At 38.9% G+C, this 22,537-nt stretch overlaps 1 protein-coding gene across 2 annotated transcripts in view; it reads right to left on the bottom strand.

The window, feature by feature from the left end:
• The window catches only part of ZEB1 (zinc finger E-box binding homeobox 1), a 199,024-nt gene extending 190,708 nt beyond the window's left edge, over window positions 1–8,316 (bottom strand). For both annotated transcript variants that reach the window (XM_047065091.1, XM_047065092.1), the window contains exon 1: window positions 8,231–8,316. In XM_047065091.1, coding sequence (XP_046921047.1) covers window positions 8,231–8,288 — 58 coding nt within the window. In that variant the 5' untranslated portion in view covers window positions 8,289–8,316. The remainder of the gene's footprint in view (window positions 1–8,230) is intronic.
• Window positions 8,317–22,537: the final 14,221 nt, after the last annotated feature.

Genomic DNA, 22,537 nt, shown 5'->3' with positions numbered 1-22,537 from the left:
AGTAACATGTATGAAGATGTTGATTACAAAATTACTTGTACTCAAGAGTTGGAAACAACCTGGGTATCCATCACGAGGGGAACTGATAACCTGTGCTAGATGCAAACCATAAAATACTGCACACTTAAAAGCAATGAACTAGGTATACATACAGAAACATGAACAGATATCAATATTTAGTGAAGAAAGTAAAATATATGCCAAAATAAATTATATAGATGTAAAACACACAAATTACTACATAATTTTACAAGGATAGAGACATAACCAAGAACACATATAAAACATACCAGATTTGGGGCAAGTGTTGGGAAAGAGTTGAGACTGGGAGTGAAGAGGAAAAGTTACAATCCAAATAATGAGCATATGCCTCTAAGCAACACTAACCTAACTCTCTGTATCTGAAATATTGTAAGTGATATAGTTATGTCAACTATTAAAGTTGATACATTTATGCAAATGGTTGAGAACTCCCTTTTTCTGGGATGACTGAGCATTTCATACAATACATCTTGGTTTTAACCATGATAAATTTGAAAATTCATGGCATTTAGTTTTTGCTTGTTACCATCACAAATACGCTCAAAGGGTCTAATAAAAGGAATACTGACCTACGAACCTGAAAAGCTATAGCCTAGTCCAACCTAACTAGCAATAGGAACTTAGTAAAGTCATTTTACCTCCCTGAAAGTTTTCTTATCTGCAAAAATAAATTTGAATGATTCTCCAAATCCCTCCATCTCTGAAACTATTTATTTTCCTAATATTTATTCATATGAAATTATTTTAACTGTTTCTTCCCTCCCCAAAATAACAACAAAAACAAAATAATATCAAAAGATTCAGAAAAGTGATCTAGCAATAGAAGTGAATAGCAACTTAGCTTCTTTCAGGGTGGAAAGGAGAAAACACTAAAGAGGTACAGTGACTGTCACAGCCTTTTCAAGTATCTAAGACAGAGAATTTCAGCCCAAGTTCAGATAATCTACTCCTTGAAGTATTTTACTCTATGCTATTCCACATGTCACTATTACCTCTTCTAAAACATAAATTAAAGTCTCTTATGGAGTTTCTCCTTGAAGGCCCTAAACTTCAGCTTATCTGTAAGTTTTCAGATAAGAAAATGGTATGTTCTCCAAAGGTCTCTTCCGTATTAAACATGTAAGATTCCTAGAGAAAAATGAACTTTTAATTAACAAACTAGTCATACTCTGAGCATTTAACAAAAAAAAAAACAACAAACAAAAACAACAAAAAAAAAACAAGCATTTAATTAGAACTGTGGATTAAGTGGGTATAAACACCTTAAGAATAAGGAAAACTAGCATAGTTTGGTGACCATGAATAGTAACTGAGCCATCTAAAAAATAATAGTACCACATATTATAAAAAGAGCATTGAAATCAGAATATTAAAAATATCTGGAAGCCAAAATTAAGATATTTACAATACCTAAAAATTTGAAATTATAATATTTTAAAAGATCTGCAATATTCTTAGAGTATAACAATAAATATGAGAAATTTAGATCATTCCCATATTTATCTCCCATTCACATTTAATTTTAAATATGGATGGGGAAGGGGGTAGTGGGAATTAAGAGGTCACAAAACATCTGTTACTAATAATTCCAGCACAGATGTAATTGTTACTGCAAAAAAGATGATGAAGTTATTCCCAGGCTGCCATACTACCAGCAGCCATAGTTTATACTCAAACTTCATGAATCAAGTCTCAATAAATAAAGTTGATTATGAACTGTCTATATGAACAGATACACACAATCCCTATCCATATAGAAGGTATGTATTAAATAACAGGAAGAGGTCTGAAGAAATAAATGAGACAAAAATAACTTCCTAGAGAATGAAAAATAATCTAACAACATTTCATAGCTATAATACAAGTGTAGACCTAAACTTGGCTTCTTTCACTCTATCTTTTGGAACCTTTCAATTTATATACACCTAAGTGATATACTTCAAAATATGTTTTAACAAAAGTAATAAAGTGAGTTCTAAATATTAAAAAAAATTTTCTCTGAAAACAATCTTAAGGCAGATTTTACTTCTTAGAGATCACTGTCCTATTTAAGTATTCTAGAATATTACCATGTTTTCAAGCAAACCAGTTCCATGATAACAAGCAGCATAACCCACCTCCATCAAGGTAAAAAATCTAGACATGCTCAGACCATACTGAAAATTTTTATTAGTTAAAATTGATGTGCTAAGAATGCTTCCTCCAGGAATACAATTCTCAAAACACTATCCCATCCAAAGGAAAGATTATTTTCTAAAACAATGCCTGGGGCACCTGGGTGGCTCAACTGGTTGAGCATCTGACTTCCGCCCAGGTCATGAACTTGGGGTTCGTGAGTTCGAGCCCCACGTTGGGCTCTGCGCTGACAGCTCAGAACCTGGAGCTTCCTTCAGATTCTGTGTCTCCCTCTCCCTCTCTGCCCTTCCACCGCTCATACTCTGTCTCTCAAAAATAAAAAATAAAGATAAAAAGTTAAAAAAAATAAAACAATGCCTATATAATAGGTTACATTTTAATTGGGGTTACTAAAAACTTGGTTCTATTAGGTGTATATCCATTAATTTTCTTTTAATATATCTAGTTTAAGATATTTTACTAGTGATACGTATAAAATGTAGCCTTCTAAAAAGTGTTTTTAAAACTATTTTATTTCCTGGCCATGGTTCTTTTCTAGTTTAAGATTTTTTTAAATTTTCTTTTAACAATGAACTTTTACTTTAGCTTGTATCTTTTTAGAAAGGAACATACATTTCCCCATGAATTCGTGATCATGCTACAAAGATTAAGAAACATTTTCCAAACCTAAATACTATTCTATAATTTTATCAAGTCCTACAACCTCTCATCACACTTTTACATATTAGTGCATATCTTCTTTCAGCATCTACATGATTTTTCTTCTCCTCTACTACAATTCAATACAGGTAGTTGAGAGTAGTTAACAATATAATTCCACATGATGTTGCATCTGTGTTTACATATGGCTCTAATCACATGCTTAGAAGTAATTTATGCAGGGGAAGGCAAAAAAAGAGGAAAAAGCAATAAAAACACAATTATAAGAAATAATTATGTTGTTATTTTAAAAATATCATTCCCAGTTTGGTAGAACTTTCTCATTTCTCACCACATGCTTCAAAGCTACTAAAATTGCAGAGGGTACAGACTTTCAAAAATACTATGAACTGGAGAAAGAAAAAAATTACCAAATATTTCATATGCTTTTACATAAGGCTCATCTTAACAAGTGACTGATGCTTTCAATTTATAAGATACTTTAACTTTTGCTCCATGCCACAACTATGTATGTCATGGCTTTGTGGTAAAGTTCCTCCGTTTATAAAAGAAGTAAGTGAATTACACATATTTACTACTGAGCTCTAGGAATTAGGAGAACACCAAATTCAAGAAACATCTGTCAGGAAACGTAAAACTATATTTATATACATTCTCAATCTCCCTCTCTCTGTCTCTCTCCTGAAAAACCATGACGCTCTAAAATGGGAAATGCACATAGGCTTACCTGATAAGCCAGGTAATTCCTACTTAATTCAAGATAAACAGTATTACTATTACATTATGATACTGTTGTTGGTGCATTTATAGAAACACCATTAAAAATAATTAGAGAAATAAATACTTCTAACATTTGACCTAACAAAAGGCTTCCAAAAGTTTATAGTTATATTAACATAATTATATGGACATGCATAATTATATGGACACGCACCAAAAAAATGTAACTAAATACATGAAGTCTCATCTTATTACTTGTATTTGAAAGTAGTAATACTAATATACACAGTTATTCGAAAAGAATTGCTGAATACAAGTATATGATAATTATTAAACTACAATTTTTGCTGCATTTAAAACATCAAAACAAACTTATGCTTCTTAATTTCCAATAGGTAAATGTAAAATTTATGCTCTACTTGTGATTCTTAACTAGAAGGGAAAGGAAAAGATAAAATCTAAAAATGACTAACATCTGACTGACTGCTGGTTAACATCTTCTTTAGTAGTTGCCTGCCAACCCATGTATAATTTAAGTCTACATCAGTTATGGGAAAATAATTAGACAGTATCAATCAACTGCAATTTTTACCATATTTAATGGTTTACACCTTTTAACATCTAAAATATAGGTATTCAGGGATCTTACAATGAATAAAAAAGGAGGCTAAAAAGTATACTAAATATGCAAAATAGATATGGGCCAATCATTACATAATTTTCTGAACCTAACAACATACAACAAAACTTAAAAAAAAAAAGAAGGAAAGCAGTAAAAGATTGGTTTAAAGCAAGACTAAATTGATAGCAGTATCAATCTCAGTATTTAAAAAGCTCAAATTTATAAAATTATTCATGTTAAAACATTGTTACTTCTTTCCACCTTAGCAGACTAGAAAATGCTTACGCCTACTTTACCTGGGGCTAGTTTTAAATAACACTAAGACTCAGAATTGCACCAAAGGTCCCTATGAATGCAGAGGTCCCAATCAACAGGAGATAGACTGATGGTGCCACTACACCAATAATCATTTTTATTAGCATCCTCTACTGGCGGTTTCCAAAGACAGCAAGTGGAAATGGTGCAAATAACAGAAAAATATGTACCTGCTATTCCATCTAAAGTGAATTAATCAGCATGTGGTCATTAGTAGCTACAGCATATTTCTCTCCTCACCCCCCAAAATGCATACATACATGTATACATACAAAAACCACACAAGAGTAGAGGTGGAAAATTAGAAGACATATTTTTAAATACAACAAACAAAGCATTACATTACAAACGGTAAAAATCGATTTACCCAATTCTAATGCCAGTCCTTTATAGATGACTGACATCATTACCATAAAGTTACTACCTAAGGATTGATGCTTTGGCCAAACCTTGCTCAATTTGTTTACCCTTGTCAAGTTACATTACTTGGTTCTCCCATTAATATCCTACTCTGCAGATATATTCCAGAAAGGAAATTAAAATGTTTTACTGGAGGCTTAGCAGTAAAATCTGCATGTCTTTTTAAATGAAAAAAATTATTTACATACAAATAACAACATAAAGTACCCTTATGACTATCGCCCACTGTACACATCATTTATTCCCTCATTAAAAAGATTTAAGAGTTAACATTTTTCTATGCAATTCTCTTCAATAAACAACTGCAACTTACATGACTGCGTTGCTAAGAAATATCAACCGGCACCTATTCTGAGATTTCACAACACAATGGCATACAACTTCATTTTTAATTTGCAAATTATAAGGCTTAATCAAATAGCATGGCTGTAATCACCAGCAATGGATGAAATGCATTTGAGAACAAAAAGAAATACAAGGACAGAGCCAAAAGTGATGAAAATGGAAGATACCTGTAGTAGTACGGTGCTATCTTAAACACCTTTTGTTTTCTGAGAGTAATGCATACTGCAGACAAGACATTTTGTGCTAAACAGCCCAAATCTGTTTTTCTAATATTAAACACAAAGGAAAAACACTGACAGCAAGCGTGGTAAATAAATCCCTCCCTTGAGAATGAAAGCAGCAGACAGGAGGGGGCTGACATACATGCAGGAGAAAACTAAACACCATCTTTTTTCTACCTGCACAAGTTGCCATTTGCTGCAGCGATCGAGAACCTCTTTTTCCTGTTGATTTCAAGTACCTTTCAGGAGAGCTTTTTTTCCCCTTAAGTCATCTGTTGATATGCCTTAAGAGTGTAATATTCATATCACAAGATCTTTAGGAGAAAAATCCATTCTTTCCTGCTCAGGTAAACATGTTTACAGCAGCTGCACAGACGCTGGGTGGTTCAGACTCACATGTCACACACATGTCGTCAGCAACAAGAAAAGCCCCTTTCTCTGGCGATGAACATTTTAAATAAGGTAAAAAGCGAACAGCCCTTTCCGAACCAACTTACCTTTCATAAAGCCACATCAGCAACAGTGGCAACAGCTCGATATAGCACACTATTTGACGCTAAAACAGGAAATTAAAATTGCAATCGCCTATGCTCCACTCCTTGCTGTAACAAGTCATCTCTCCACAATGACGATACCAAATATTAGTTATCAATCATAACTAACAGACGTCTTGAAAACGCAAATTTTTATTTAAATAACTAAAATCATTCATGAAAGCAGTGATTTTAATGTCGGCTCAAATATATTAAAAATATTTTTACGATTGGAAGGAAACATCTTGAAACAGCTTAAAATCTTCGTATCTGCTTGTAGACAGGAAATCCCACACAAAATCTAAAATTGCCAGGAAAGGTTACAAAACCTCGCGTTTCGCATCCCAGAGGGGAGGGAGAAAGGGAGCCCAGGAGCGGGGGGTGGGGCGGGGGGAGCGCGCGAGAGTTTTTACTTAAACACATATTTCCTCATTTTCTGGAAGATACAGCGATCCCATTATAGGCGCATTTATTTCCCTACAGTTAAAAACTCGTTTTAAAAATAACGTAGGAACCAAAACGAGCCCCTCGGTCCGAAATGTACGTGTAATTCCTTATATAGACTCGGCTGCAGCCAGCGGCAGGGCCGTTGCCGCCCATTATTATACAAACAGGTACCGGGCCGGCGCGGGCGGGGACCTCGCCCCGCGCTCCCGCCGCCCCCGGGCGGAGAAGTCTCAACCCTCTCGCCACAGGAACTGTCCAGACAATAACAATCAGCAGACATTTCGCTGCTGAACAAGGGGGAGAGAAAGCACAGAATCGCCCCCAAGATAAGCAGAAATACAATCAACTTACAACGTCTCTCCAAACTGGAAAAGGCGACTGTGCAACAACAACCACATGTTCAGGTCTCGCTCTCTCTTGCTGTCTCTATTTTTTTTTTTTTTTAACTCTCACGCCAGGCAGAGGGGTGTGTATTGCCCCGGCACTTGAGCACAAATCAATAAACACTGCAGCTGCAGCGAAAGCAGCAGATCCGTGCGTCCGTCGGTCCGTCTGCCCCCTCCCCCACCCTCCTTCCACCCGAGACCGAGAGCGCCATCCAAGCTCCATTATCCGGCTTCAGCGCTCCGTGCGTCCGGCCCAGGTAACAACTTCCCCAAAAACCGAAAGAGAAAAAAGAGGCGTACGCACAGAACCCCATCCCAGCGCGGAGAAGGAGTCTCCCCCAGGGAGGGGGATCTGTCTGTGGTGCTTCCCTGTCTCTAAGACCAGGTAACAACTCCACAAACACACCCGCTGCCCAGCTCGCCGCCATCCACAGATCTCCCACAGCAGCAAGTAGGTGCCCGCTCCTGCCCCGTCTCCCCTGCCGCCCCACCAGCTCCCCCCCGAATGTGGACCTCACTGGCGGGGCTACCTCGGCTGGCGTCCCCAGCCGGGGGCCCAGGGCACGGTGGCCGTAGGCGCGGGGGAGGAGGGGCGCTTAGGGACCCGCGCCTCCGCTCCGCTAATCCCCATTCCGCGAGCGCGCCTCGCCGGCCGGTCACAACTTTACCGCCGCCGGCCGAGCCCGGTCCGCCCGCGGCGCGCACCACCGGCGCCCGCGCACACGCGCGCACGGACGACACGCAGCCCGCGGCCGCCGCGTCCCGCCGCCGCCCGCCGCCCGCCGCCGTCCGCCGCCCGCCGCGCGCCCGCAGCCCGGCCCGGCCCGAGCCTCGGGGCCCGAGCGACGGCGCCGGCCGGGGCCGCGGCGCGCGGAAGCCACTTTGCACGGTCAGCGCCGGCCACAAGTTTGTTCCTCGGCTCCCGGGGGCCTCCGCGCACAGGGAGAATAACGCGGAGGGGGCTGAGAGGAGGGGGAGAGGGGAGACGCCGAGGGGCAAAAGAGTGGGGAAAAGTGCGAAAAGAAGCAACAGCCGCTCCACCCGGGACCAGAAAAGTGGCCAGCCGCGTCCCGGCCGCCCGCCCTGCGCCGGGGATGCGGCGGCTAACGGTCCAAGGAGGCGGCAGGGGCGGCAGGAGCCGCTAGGCGGAGAGAGACCAGGTAAGAGACATAACGGTTCAGGGAGAGCGAGCGGCCGCGGCGCGGCTCCGGCAGCGGCAGCAGCGGAGGGGGGCAGAGAGCACTACTTTCTACTTTCCCACTCCACTTTGCCCGTCCCTGCCCCGGCCGCCCCCAGCCCGGCTCGCCCCCCTCACCCCCGGGGGCGCCCCGGCTGCCCGGCTCCCCCTGACTCCGCCGCTCCCCGGTCCCCTCCGCCACTCACCGTTATTGCGCCGCGGGTTCGCCTGCTTTCTGCGCTTACACCTGGGGCCATCCGCCATGATCCTCTCGCTTGTGTCTAAATGCTCGAGTCACCTCCTCCCCCTCCCTCCCCCTTCCCCCCCACCCCTCCGCCTCCACCCCTCCCCCCTCCCCACCGCACCTGGTTTACGACACTCGAGGCTTTACGACATCACCTTCCTTACACCTAGAGCCGCTCGCTCTACGGCCGGAACCTTGTTGCTAGGGAGAGGACGGTTTGCGGCAACCGTAGGAGCAGCTGAGTTTGAATTGAGGGGCGAGGGAAAAGTTTCCCTCAGGTGTCGTGGGATGGGGGAGGGGGGCGATAGGAAACTGCGGGGACGTTGTCAGAAGGGCGGCAAGCAGGCGGGGGTGAGAAAGGTAAAGTAGGAGGCTCAGCGGCGTTCTGCCTCTGAACTGACCACACCCGCCGCGGCAGCCTGGGGCACGGACCGGTCTGGCTGATTCCCCTCAGGACCCTGTACCCTCCGAGCTGCCGCGTCGCAGTGACCGGAGCAACCTGTCCTCCCTCTTCGTCAAGGTTGGGCTCCGCTCCCACGCAGCGTTTGTCCCATCGGCGCACCCTGGGGCTCAGGAGAGGGTCGCGCTCTGGGCTACCCGGGAAGTTCCCGAGAGTAGAGGGAGGGCAGGTTCGGGGAACCGTAGAGACTGACTTGGGAAGCCCGGCCTCTGACGGGGACAGGCGGCGTCATGAGAGAGGCTACCTGCCCCGCAGTTCTGACTCCCTTCCCCTACACGGACGCACGGTTTTCCCCCAAGCGAACCGGGATGGGAAGTGACTTCAGTTAGATAGAACTTCAGCTGGACCGAAAGAGAGGCGAGAAGTTCCGTTTGCAGGCGACACCGGCGGTGAAGCCGAATGAGTAATACCCACACGGTCCCTGTCTCACTTCCTCATCCGCATCAGGCTCTCACCTGCTGTCACCTCGGCCTCCCCCGCCCCGCCGCCTCGCTCTCTGCCCTCCTCCCTGCTTTCCCCTGAGAGCAGATGGACGAGATGGGAGGCGCAAAGACGGAGAGTTAAGGTACTAATGCGCCATGATTTACCGTCAAAACGGGCAATTATCGCTGAATGGGACCTTGAGGAAAGAAACACGGCTAACAAATGTGGTCTTTGAAACTGATAGATTGCTGATCTTATCTCAAGTCTCTGTACAAGTTTGGGGATTTCTGAAAGACCATATAGATAACGCCACAAATACCAAGACAGTAAGTCTTCAGTAGGATTTAGCTTTCCCTTCTCTCCCCTCCCCCAACCCCGTTCAGATGAGGAAAGGTCTTTGGAACAGAACAAATGAGCTACGTTTCAAATAATTTAGTTGTAAATTAACAGTGTACTGTTACTGTTAGAGAAATTGAGAAAACTGAAACGTGACACACAGCATTAGAAATAGTAAGTCACTCAGCACACTGCTTGTCACATAGTAGGTGCTCAATAAATTTATGTCTATAATTTTTGCCATACCTATGGCAAGATTCTTTATTATGTTAAAATCATCTTTTAAACACTCCAGAATTTCAGAAGATCCATTAATAATCTCCTCAAACCTTTCAACTGAAATAAATTTACATCTGAAGTCTGGTAATTTAAAATTAGAAAGTTTAATCCTGAATATAGATGAAAATTTTCTCTCCCACATTTTCTTTGGCATTTTGAGAAATGAATGCATTATTTATTAGTGCATGGAATGTGACTGTAAATATTCTTTGCTGTACATTATGTCTGTACATCTATTCATGCCCAATGCCAAAACTAGAATCATCACTCTTAATGATCATTTTAAGTACAGGCAATCCTCGATTTCGTTCACACCATGTTAACTGAATTTGTGCATCCCAGAATTGTCCATGTTTTGCTTGGTTCAAGCAGTAACTTTTTCCTACCTCCTAAAGGCTGTATAATGTTCTTCAATTGGCTTCTGAATCAAGTTACAGACTTTGTCATTTGCCAGCATTCCCCTCCCAACCCCCCCAATTTTTTTTACAGCTACCCTAATTTCCAGCCAGAATGGAAAAAAAAAATACGTTTGAACTAGCGCACATTTTACCTACTCTTAAACTTAGGAAGCATAACTCGTCCTTTTCTTTTTCAGAAGTGTCTGTCCTGTACCTCCCTACTAAGCTTCTTTCAGTATTCATCCTTACCAAAATCAAAGAGACAAAGGGACAGATCAAATAGGAAGTCATTGTCTTCCTTACTCTCATGGTTCCTGGTTTAGTTAGCTTGAGCTAGACATTTCTTGTTGTTCATTTCTGTGCCCTCAGGACCTAGTGGAGTACCTGGTTATATTGTAGATGCTCAATAAGGAAGTATTTCTTAAAATTCTTGACCTTTCCTATATAAAGTGAGGATCATTTATCTGCCTTCACCACATTAATTGTTAGGAACAGTTGAAATCATGGCTGCAAAGCTGATTAGTATCATTTATATCCTGCCTGATTTTGAAACTAATTGATCTTGATTTTAGTGACTCCATAATCGTTTTCTCCAAATGATTAACCCTGCCCACTCCTGTGTTTTAAATATGCACAAGAAATATTGGTATCCTAAGTCTTCTAATACAAAATTTCAGTTTTGTAAAGTCCTGTAGTAATTATTTAAATATATATGTTAGTACATATATTACAAATTGAATATTTAATTAATATATTAACTTTAATTAACACAAATAACTGTAAAGTTCCCCAAATTATTGAAATCTAGACTGAAAAACAGGCAAAAGTAAATCTCAGAGTAAACTGCTGCTTTAAGCCTGATGTTTACGCGATGGTTGCTGCTTATCTCTTAAATAGAACTAAAGAATTAGGGAAAATCTTTAGAATAAATTTAGACAAGTGATAACTTTATTAAAATTTAACTTTATTTAGTCAATTATACCTCAATAAGTAAATTTAGGTTCATTTAAATCAAACATGATAGGGAATTATACTAATAAGAGTTTAACATGTACCTTATATTGTTGATTTTAGTAATTGTAGTGTCATCATACAGTATATATTCAATATATACTCCTAATTTTAGTGTCAATGAAATGTTAATACTCTGCTTCTACACTGCTCTGGGATTGCATATGCTGAAAGAGGTATTCTGCTAAAAATGAATTACTGTAATCTTTTTTAAATTTATAAGGAAAATGTAAATGGGTAGAATATTTTTAATACTGAGGTTTTTTTTCTATAAATTTTTCATAAACCCTTTGCACCTGCTATTTGCTTTCCATGTAAGATTCATGTATAAGTTAGGATAAAATTTGAAATAAAATTGTTTTGAGTTTAAAATGTAGATATTTCATGGCATTCTATATTGAGCATAAGATTTTCACATACCTCACTTCCTGAACACATTTGGGAAGTATAGCTTATAATAAGATTCTATAATCTTCATCAAAATAAATTGGTTGTTTCATGAAAAGAAAATTCATTACATAAATTAAATTAATTATATTAACATATTATTTTACTTTTAGAGCTTTGAAGGAAAAAGAATAAATTTGATACCTGTTCCCCATCAAAATACAGAATTTAGAAGCCCCCTAATGTCACTCCTCAATCCTTAGCTCAGTAGTGACTCTGGACATGGGGTTCACAATGAGACAAAAGGGGCCAATGGTGGTTTAACTGCTGCAGTTCCACCAAATTCTACAGTTGCTGAGTCAGGAAGGAAACATGACTACAGAGTGATCCAGAACCAACAGCTGCCTTTAGGACCCACACCAACTTTTCTAATAAAGCCTCCCAAGACATAGTAATAGGGACAAATGTTTTCCCCGAACCTCCATGTGGTTTTACTATATATTGCAACATAAAATGGTTTTTCTCTCTGGGGACTAAGGCTCCTATTTTTAATATACGTCAATGAAATGTTAACACACAGAGCTTCTTATTTTGGAGGCATTTTTTTCAGGAATGTGTCTAATAGATGTAAGTATAAATCAGTGTAGAAAAAGTTGTTTGAAGGATGCTAATGAACATCTCAAAACTAAAACTAATCTTTCCGTAAACTTACAATAATGAAAATGATTGCTTTCAAAGCCTACCTTCATGGAAGATAGATTATATTATTGAAATAACTTACAGACGTGAATGAATAGCACTTTTTTTCTATACTTGACAACTATAGGTAATAAATTATACTAGAGAGAGGGCAACATGCATATTCTGGACTTGAATGAACTTTAAGTGTTTACCATATCAGGGATCTGATATCTGGTTTCTACTGCTGTTCCCCTCCCCTTTTGTTTCCATGTATTTTCTCTGGCATCTTGATTTCTTTTAGCAACTGACTGGTTATGTTACAAAGTATAGCTATTTCTTTGACCTTTAGTCCACAGACCCTCAGTTACAATCACTGCCACTGTTCATTCCTTGGAGTGTATTTGTTTAAGATATTTGTGATCAATAATAGGTTTTAGATATCCCACAAATATGTTAAACTCACACAAAAAAGTTGGTAATAAGAAACCCCCTGTGTTCAAATATGTTCTCAACTTGAAGATCTCTGGTCAGACCCTTCTCATTCCTTCTTATGCCTCTATTTCTAGCTCACTCTCTTTATCCTAATTTCATAAATAGATCACAGGCAGTGTCCCCTCTCCACTGTTTTATGTTTTAATCATTGTCTTCATCTTTCTTTCTACCAGGTCTAATGCAAATCTATTTGGATCAATTCCCTTTCTCTCTTTGTTCAAAGTTTGAGTCATCCCAACATTGTAAAATTCTTTGATTTTTCATATTCTGGTTTTTCTGTGTCCCTCAAATCCCAGTCTTTGCCTTTCTGTATTCCTAGAGGCTGATTTTTATGGGCCACAACACCCAAGATCCTTTGCCCCCTGGTTTCTATTTGGTTTCAGCTAATTTGGAGGCCTTGGCAAATGATCACAGGAAGGACAGAGAGAGAGGTCAGGATATTTATTTCACCTTCCCGCACATTCCCTCCTGTCTGTGGCTTTTGGCAGTAGCTTCATTCCTCTATGTAAGGCCATGGATCTCATCAGTCAACCCTGTCTCATGGTGACAGGTCTTGCCAAGTTCCAGAAACTCTTCCCTTGATCCCTTCAGGCTGAGGGATGGTAATGGTACCCTCCTGTTGCGAGTCCTTGGGGGACTTTATCCCTTATTGGTTCCCCTAAAGCCTGCCCACATCTCTGTAAATAGTTTCTTCATCAAACTCTCTTCATCAAACTACCCTTTGAGTGTGCCATTTGTTTCCTGCCAGACCCCACAGTATTTAACCTTTATCAAACAAGAATTCTGTTTCTTTTTATCACAACACTAAAGTTTGAATGCAATGTATCTTATGTCATTCAATGACTATATATATATTCATATTGTACTGTGGGTACATGCAAAATCTGACAAATACTTAGAAATATGGAAGGTTCTCTTACATAGTAATTACTCAGTAATTCTTTGTAGAGTGAAAGCCCCTGCCCTAATCTAAAATCTAGGAGAGACTACTTTTATATACTTAAGACATGAAAGGGGAAAAGAAATCAATACCACAGTAGTAAGGTAGAGATAGCTGATTGTCCCTAGTATGTTTCTTCTCCTTCTTAACAATGGAACCCTCCACTGCTGTCCCATGACCACTTGAATGGTCTTTGCATGTATCTAGGTGCTACTGTGCTAGTCAGTTCTGGCCAGTGAGATCTAAGTGGAAGTGAATGTGTGCAATGTTGAGGAAGTCCTTCAAATGGAGGTGGTTCATTCACCCAGGTGGGTGCCTGGGTGGCTCAGTCAGTTAAGTATCTGACTTTAGCTCAGGTCATGACCTCACAGTTCGTGGGTTCAAGCCCTGTGTCAGGCTCTGTGCTGACAGCTCAGAGCCTGGAGCTTGCTTCAGGTTCTGTATCTCCCTCTCTCTCTCTCTCCCCCTCCCCTGCTCACGTTCTGTCTCTCTGAAAAATAAATAAAAAACATTAATAAAAAATTTTTGAGTAAATAAAAGTAGGTGTTTCACTATTCTTTCTCTCCTTGCTGGTTGGAATCAGACTTGCTGGCTAGAGCTCCTTAAGATTAAGAAAGGCATTGTGATGCCTCCCGCTTTGGTCTTCTTCTTCAAAATTACTTTGGCTCTTCAGGGTCTTTTGTGGTTCCATACAAATTTTAGAATTGCTTGTTCTAGCTTCGAGAAGAATACTGGTGCAATTTTGATTGGGATTGCATTGAATGTGTAGATAGCTTTGGGTAGTATTGACATTTTAACAATATTTATTCTTCCAGTCCATGAACACGGAATGTTTTTCCATTACTTGATATCTTCTTCAATTTCCTTCATAAGCTTTCAGCGTACAGCATAGTTTTCAGCATGCAGATCTTTTACATCTTTGGTTAGGTTTATTTCTAGGTATTTTATGATTCTTGGTGCAATTGTGAATGGGATCAGTTTCTTTATCTTTCTGTTGCTTCGTTGTTAGTGTATACAGCATGGTATTGGCACAAAAACAGACACATAGACCAATGGAATATAATAGAAACCCCAGAATTAGACCTACAAAAAGTATGGCCAACTAATCTTTGACAAAGCAGGAAAGAATATCCAATGGAAAAAAGACAGTCTCTTTAACAAATGGTGCTGGGAGAGCTGGACAGCAACATGCAGAAGAATGAAACTAGACCACTTTCTTATACCATTCACAAAAATAAACTCAAAATGGATAAAGGACTTGAATGTGAGACAGGAAACCATCAAAACCCTAGCAGGAAAACAACCTCCCTGACCTCAGCCACAGCAACTTCTTACTTGACACATCCCCAAAGGCAAGGGAATTAAAAGCAAAAATGAACTATTGGGACCTCATGAAGATAAAATGCTTCTGCACTGCAAAGGAAACAACCAACAAAACTAAAAGGCAACCAACAGAATGGGAAAAGATATTTGCAAATGACATATCAGACAAAGGGCTAGTATCCAAAATCTATAAAGAACTCACCAAACTCCACACCCGAAAAACAAATAATCCAGTGAAGAAATGGGCAGAAAACATGAATAGACACTTCTCTAAAGAAGACATCCAGATGGGCAACAGGCACAGGAAAAGATGCTCAGTCACTCCTCATCAGGGAAATACAAATCAAAACCACACTCAGATACCACCTCATGCCAGAGTGGCTAAAATGAACAAATCGGGAGACTAGATGCTGACGAGGATGTGGAGAAACGGGAACCCTCTTGCACTGTTGGTGGGAATGCAAATTGGTGCAGCCACTCTGGAAAACAGTGTGGAGTTTCCTCAAAAAATTAAAAATGGATCTACCCTGTGACCCAGCAATAGCACTGGTAGGAATTTACCCAAGGGATACAGGAGTGCTGATGCATAGGGGCACTTGTACCTCAATGTTTATGGAAAGAGACTAAGTGTCCACAACTGATAAGTGGATAAAGAAATTGTGGTTTATATACACAATGGAATACTATGTGGCAATGAGAAAGAATGAAATCTGGCATTTGTAGCAACATGGATGGAACTGGAGAGTGTTATGCTAAGTGAAATAAGTCATACAGAGAAAGACAGATACCATATGGTTTCACTCTTATGTGGATCCTGAGAAACTTAACAGAAGACCATGGGGGAGGGGAAGGAAAAAAAAAAAGAGGTTAGAGAGGGAGGGAGCCAAAACATAAAAGACTCTTCAAAACTGAGAACAAACTGAGGGTTGATGGGGGGTGGGTGAGGGGAATTGAGGAGGTCACCTGTTGGGATGAGCACTGGGTGTTGTATGGAAACCAATTTGACAATAAATTTTATATTAAAAAAAAGATTAAGAAAGGCAGAGCAACAAGATCGAAGGGGCCTGACTCTCTGACACAAGAGAATACGTAACTAGCACTGGACTTCTTACCTCCAGATCTATTTTATATAGAGAGAAACATATCATCTTTAAGCCACCAATGTCTTAGGTTTTCTGTTTTAGGCAAAGTTAATCCTGTTTAATGTGGGTATCTGTATGAGTTTTCTAATGTTACTATAAAAAATTACGACAAACTTAGTGGCTCAGAATAACACAAATATGTTATCTTACAGTCTTGAAGTCAAAATGTGTCTCACCAGGCTTTGGTAGGATTAGGTTCTTCCAGAAGACTCCGGGGGAGAATTTTTCCCCTCCTAGTGGCCACCCACATTCCTTGGTTCGTGGCCCCTGCCTCAGTCTTCAAAGCCAGCAACTTCGGCCAGAGTCCTCATGCTGTCAGCTCACTAGTTCTTTATATTTCTGCCACCCTCTTCTGGTTTTAAGGGCATTTGTGATTAAATTAGATCCACCTGGATAATTCTGGACATCTTCCCTTTTCAAGATCAGCTGATCAGCAAGCTTGCCACATAACCTAAAAATATTCACAGGTTCTGGGGATTAGGGCATAGACATCTTTGGAGGCCACTATTCTGCCTACCAAAGTATGTAAGCTTTAAGTTTCATGATTGATAAATGTTTTTATTGATTTATTTGTTCATCTTTATAAACAGCTTTTAAAACCTTACGCTAATTGGTCATTACTTTTTATGTAACATTTAGCATTGTGCCATATAGAACTTTTAATAATTACTCATTAGTTAATTCATTAAATTAATATTCTTGTGTATATTCTGTGTGACAGATGCTGCACGGGGCTATAAATGCTTAATACGCTTTCTGACTTCAAGAAACACACGGGTTTGTGGAAGAAACAGATTGACAAAGAGACTGTTACACAAATGTCCAGGAGATACAGTGTACATAGGAGAGGCATCTGAACTAACCTTGAGTCAAGGAAATCTTTTCTGGAGAAGTGATAGAATTTGTCAGGAAATGAGGGAAGAGTGTTAAAGGCAGAAAGAAGTTAGAGTGTGTGCGGTATTTTGGGGGCAGAGGATCCAATAGAATAAGAGCATCAAATAAAAGGAATGCGTATTCCACATAAGGTTGCAGAGGTGGGGAAACAGGAACCAGATCACAAGAAGATTCTAAGGACTGGGGACCCTTTATTGAAAACAGTAGTAATCCATGAAAGGGTTTTTAAAAAGTCAAGACTGTCCACATTATACAAGTGTTCTAGAGGGGAGGGGGATAGTGAGAGGAGCAGAGGAAAAGTGAGTAGAAGAGCAATCATAAAGGGAACTTCAAAAGTTTTTTTTTCCCCTCTTGAATAATCATTTATAAAGGAATCAAAGCCATTCAGCAAATAAAAGCCATAAAGATACAAGATGTGGCTATCCAAATGAAGCACAGATGAAGAATAACATTTTCAGGTTATATTAACAAATAGTATAATGTTAAATTATAAGCAATATAAAGCATAGTTAATATTTCTGATGTTTATAATAGTAATAAATTGTTTCAGATTAGACATTCTTGTAGTGGTCTTTCTGGCTCCTAAAACCATCTTAGTACATGCCAGGCTCTCAAAATTATATGACAAATGAATGAATAATTGAAAAGTCTCCAGTGTTTTTTAATACTATTTTTTGGTCTATTATATTTACTACAGCCTAATACTCAAAAGTTAGCATCCTCCCCATTCAGATTCTGCTGTCTTCCAAATTACCTTATATATTTCCAAGAAGACAGAGTAGTTTTCTTTCCCCGGATTTCAGATTACCTAAGCACTTCTCCAGTTTTATCAGAATTTTTGGGAATTAGAGAACCTGCCTCACATAACTAGTGATTTCCTCACATCCTTCAGAGTACCTTGTTTACACCACTGCTGTAGCATTTACCGCTTTTACTATGCTTTACATCTGTCTCCTAGCCTGAAATTTTCATCTTTGTGTTTCTGATACCAAAAGCAGTGCCTGTCTCACGTGAAGCATACTTAATAACCATAGAAAAGAGCAAAAGTTTCTGCCTTTGTGAATCATTCTGGCACAGGGACTTTGTAAAGAGCAAATAAGATATTGTATGTGAAGTGTTTTACATGGTGCCTGGCACATGGTAAACAGTAAATGATAGGGAATATAGCAAAAGCAAATTCCTAGACAAAGATCAGAGCCGGATATGAAGAGCATAACCCACACAGTGCCTTTCTGTTCAACAAGGCTAAAAGAGAATTTTACCCCTGAAAATGTCACTTCAGGCATAGGTGGAATGATTATCTAATTAAAGGACAAAAGAAAATATGAGATTAACATGTTGTTATTTAAAACATTAGTTGGAATATTTATTATAGCATCTAGAAATACTGTTGGCTTAGCTACATTATTTAAGGAATTATCTACACAAGAAGTGAATTTACTACCCTAGGATAAGTAACACTATTTGCAATGCAATTAAATGGCATATAGCACTTTTTTTATGTATTTTATTTTTGTGAGAGAGAGCATGAGTAGGGAAGGGGCTGAGAAAGAGGGGGACAGAGGATCCGAAGCGGGCTTTGTGCTGACAGCAGCAAGCCAAAGGGGGGGCTGAAACTCATGAAACATGAGGTCATGACTTGAGCCAAAGTCTGATGCTCAACCAGCTGAGCCAACCAGGCACCCCATATAGAACTTTTTAAAAATACAAGTTAAAGATTTTAGGAGAAATTTAAAAACTGCCTTAGTTTTATTTCTTGACTTGTGTGTAACAGACACCAGTTCAAACTTGCCAAGCAGAAAAAAATAGTTTATAATAAGGATGTAAGTTTGCAACTTTTTTTTTTCATAGAATCCAAAAGTAGGAAAGCAGTCAGGTCTCATAAGTAAGGAGTTGGAACACCTTTAGGTATATAGACAGAACCTCTCCATTTCTTACCTTTGCATCTCTTTACACATCTTTTACTTACAGGACTACCACTGTGCACGAAGGTGGTATTGACTCAGAGGAGGTATGAGGAGACACTTAAATGCATCCTCTTTAAAGTTACACAATACTTAGAGGAAAAACAGCCATCCCTATTCCTATCCCAACACTGCTATTCTATCTTTTTTTGCGTGTATAGTTTATATAGCTACAATCATGCCCAGATTTTGCCATATACATATGAGAACTACATATAATTTAGTATTATGCTTTTTCAGTTAACACATCACACACCTTTTCCTATATAGACACAGCACCTTTACACTTGTTTATTTTTTTTTTTACCTGACTGTAATATTCCTTAAATTGGTATAATTTACTAAACCAGTTACATATTATGGAACATTTAAATCCTTCCATTTTTTGTTTTGTAAATAATGCTGTTGTAGTATAGTTTTTGTTTGGGTTTTTATTATTTCCTGAGAAAATATTCTCAAAACAAATTATTTAGTCAACAGGAATAAATATATTTGTATCTCTTCAAACCTATTGTCAGCACACTTTTGAAAAGGATTGTACCAATATATGATGCCACTGGAAATATATGAGTTTGTCTCACCATGATTATAATTTTTTTGGAAATTATTTTCCAGAGTGGCTGCACCAGTTTGCATTTTCACCAACAGTATGGAGTTTCCTCAAAAAGTTAAAAATAGAATCACTCTATGATCCAGCAATTGCACTAGTAGGTATTTACCCAAAGGATACAAAAATACTAATTGGAAGGGACACATGCACCCTGATGCTTATAGAAGCAGTATCAACAATAGCCAAATTATGGAAAAAGCCCAAATGTCTATCAACTGATGAATGGATAAAGAATATGTGGTGTGTGTGTGTGTTTATATACATATAATAGAATATTACTCAGCTGTAAAAAAGAATGAAACCTTGTCATCTACAACGATGTGGATGGAGCTAGCAAGCATTGTGCTAAGCAAAATAAGTCAGAGAAAGACAAATACCGTATGATTTCACTCATGTACAATTTAAGAAACACAACAGATGAACATAGGGGGAAAAAAAGAGAGGTAAACCAAGAAAAACTCTTTAGAGAATAAAAAGGATTACTGGAGGGGCAGTGGGGAGGGGATGGGTTAATTAGGTGGTAGGTATTAAGGAGCGCACTTGTGATGAGCACTGAGTGTTGCATGTGGGTGATGAATCACTAAATTCTACACCTGAAACTAGTGTTGCACTGTATGTTAACTAAGTGGAATTTAAATAAAACTTGAAAAAAAGGGTAGCTTATTTATACCAATTGGAAATATATGAATCACCTAATGTTTTAGACTATGTACATAGGAAAACACCTAAATGGACTTAGTGAAGAACATATATAAATGTGTAATAAATTCCATACTGAATTAAAAATCATTTCGGCTCTGGATTTTGTGACCTATCTCTTTTATGCCTACTATCACAAAAAATATATGTTTATTAAAATTATTAGAGAAAGAACAGTTTGTATTTCATTTAGCTTCTAATTAAAGTTATCACTGGATAATTAAATTTAAGAAATGTCTAATAATATAAGCATACTTAGAACTTTTATAAGTTTCAGATTCTTTTTAGCTCTTATGGAATAATCAGTTAACTGCAAGGATTCCTATTATATTCTAGTAAAAGTGAGCCATTTTGGAATTCTTGAGCAAGTATACTTGACTACAAAATAAATTGGAGAGTAATTCAAAGGAATTCTAGGAATACTATTCAATCATTTAAGAATGAAGCAGCTAATCTGAAAAACTCTCAAAAATAAAAAGTAAAGTCAGATGAAAAAGCAAGGTAAAGAACATTGTGTATAGTTTGCTACTGTTTACTACACACACACACACACACACACACACCTATAATTATACACACCCATACAAATGTAAGTGCATAGACTTTCTGTGAGAGGACACATGGTAGCAAGTGTCTGCCTCTAGAGAGGAGTTCTGGGAGACTAAAGCACAGGAGAGAGAGACTTTATACTGAATATCTTCATATTTTTTGAATTTTGTATCATGAATACATTTATTCAAAAACACAAAATAATGGTAGTTTTTGATAATGGATCCAAAGGGCTGGGTAGTCCTCCTGAAAGATATTGTCTGAAAATTGTTTTGGGTGCAAGCTTATTCACTAAGGGGTGGTAGTTGTAAAACTAGAAAGACTGAAATGCTCAAAATTATGATTCCACTTAAAGCTTTACTGTAAAGTAGAGGAGTGCCTGGGTGGCTCAGTCACTTGAGTGTGTAACTCTTGATTTTGGCTCAGGTCATGATCCCAGGGTCATGGGATCAAGCCCCCCATCAGGCTCCACACTGAGCATGGACCCTGCTTGAGCTTCTCTTCCTCTGCCCCCTCCCCTGCTCATGCACTCTTTTTCTAAAAAAACAAACAAACAAAAGCAAACCCATAAACAAAACGTAAAATAGATCCATAGTCAACACTTAGCCCTGCTAACAAACAGAGGCAGAGCATAGTCTGGCAAAATTACAAATCTCTGTTAGCCAATATTTTTACTTTTAATCCACATCCAAACCATGAAATTCTGGCCAAATTCCCATTGTGCTAATTCTCTATGGTAAATTCTTTAATTTTAAAAAAAATTTTTAATGTTTATTTTTTTGAGAGACAGAGAGTATGGGCAGGGGAGGGGCAGAGAGAGAGGGGGAGACACAGAATTTGAAGCAGGCTATAGGCTCCGAGCTGTCAGCACAGAGCCCGACGCGGGGCTTGAACTCACAAACCAGGAGATCATGATCTAAGCCGAAGTCAGACGCTTAACCAACTGAGCCACCCAGGTGCCCCTCTATGGTAAATTCTTAATCTCAGGTGGCTTTTCTTGCTGTTCTCAATCAAGATTGCCTTCAACTGGCAAAGGTCGTTTAGAGAATGGAAGAACTCTTTCAATATTAGCAAAAGAATGAATGAATGGGTGGATAGATGGATGAATAAATGAATACGATTTGAGAATCCACACTCAGATCTTTACTATGGGTATAACCTTGGATAAATCACCTAACATCTCTGAGCCTGAGTTCTTTCTCTGTAGATCCAAACCAAATTTGTTCACATCTACCAGAATTGCCTACATATTCACAGGGTTTTGGTGATGTAGCATGAGATAATGTATGGGGAAGTTTTTAAAAAAAAAAACGTTAAGACATAGGATTTTGAATGTTTGCTATACAAACCTATATCAACATAAAAATTCTTCCTAGAGTCAAATATGAATGAATTTTGAGTAATTGGATCTTTGGTATTTTATAAAGCCTCTGATTTATTTCAGTAAGATGAATTGAGTTGATTATATTTTTACTTCTTTCTCTTGTTCACCCTCCGTGTTAAAAACAGATAAAAAGGCAGAATAAAAAGAAGTCTGGACTGGCATGGTTTATCAAATATTTGACTATTATGTTAAATTTACCTTGATACAGTTTTGAAAAATATTTGTTTTCTTATCTTAGAGTTTTTTCAAAGGACTGGCTTTGATTTCTATGACCAGTTTTGTCTTTGAAATTATCTG

The sequence above is a fragment of the Lynx rufus genome, unplaced genomic scaffold (assembly GCF_022079265.1).
Source record: "Lynx rufus isolate CCGP_SWC_20201006 ecotype Redwood Valley unplaced genomic scaffold, mLynRuf1.p SCAF_7, whole genome shotgun sequence".
NCBI lineage: Eukaryota > Metazoa > Chordata > Mammalia > Carnivora > Felidae > Lynx > Lynx rufus.
This window is presented reverse-complemented; position numbering and strand designations above follow the sequence as displayed.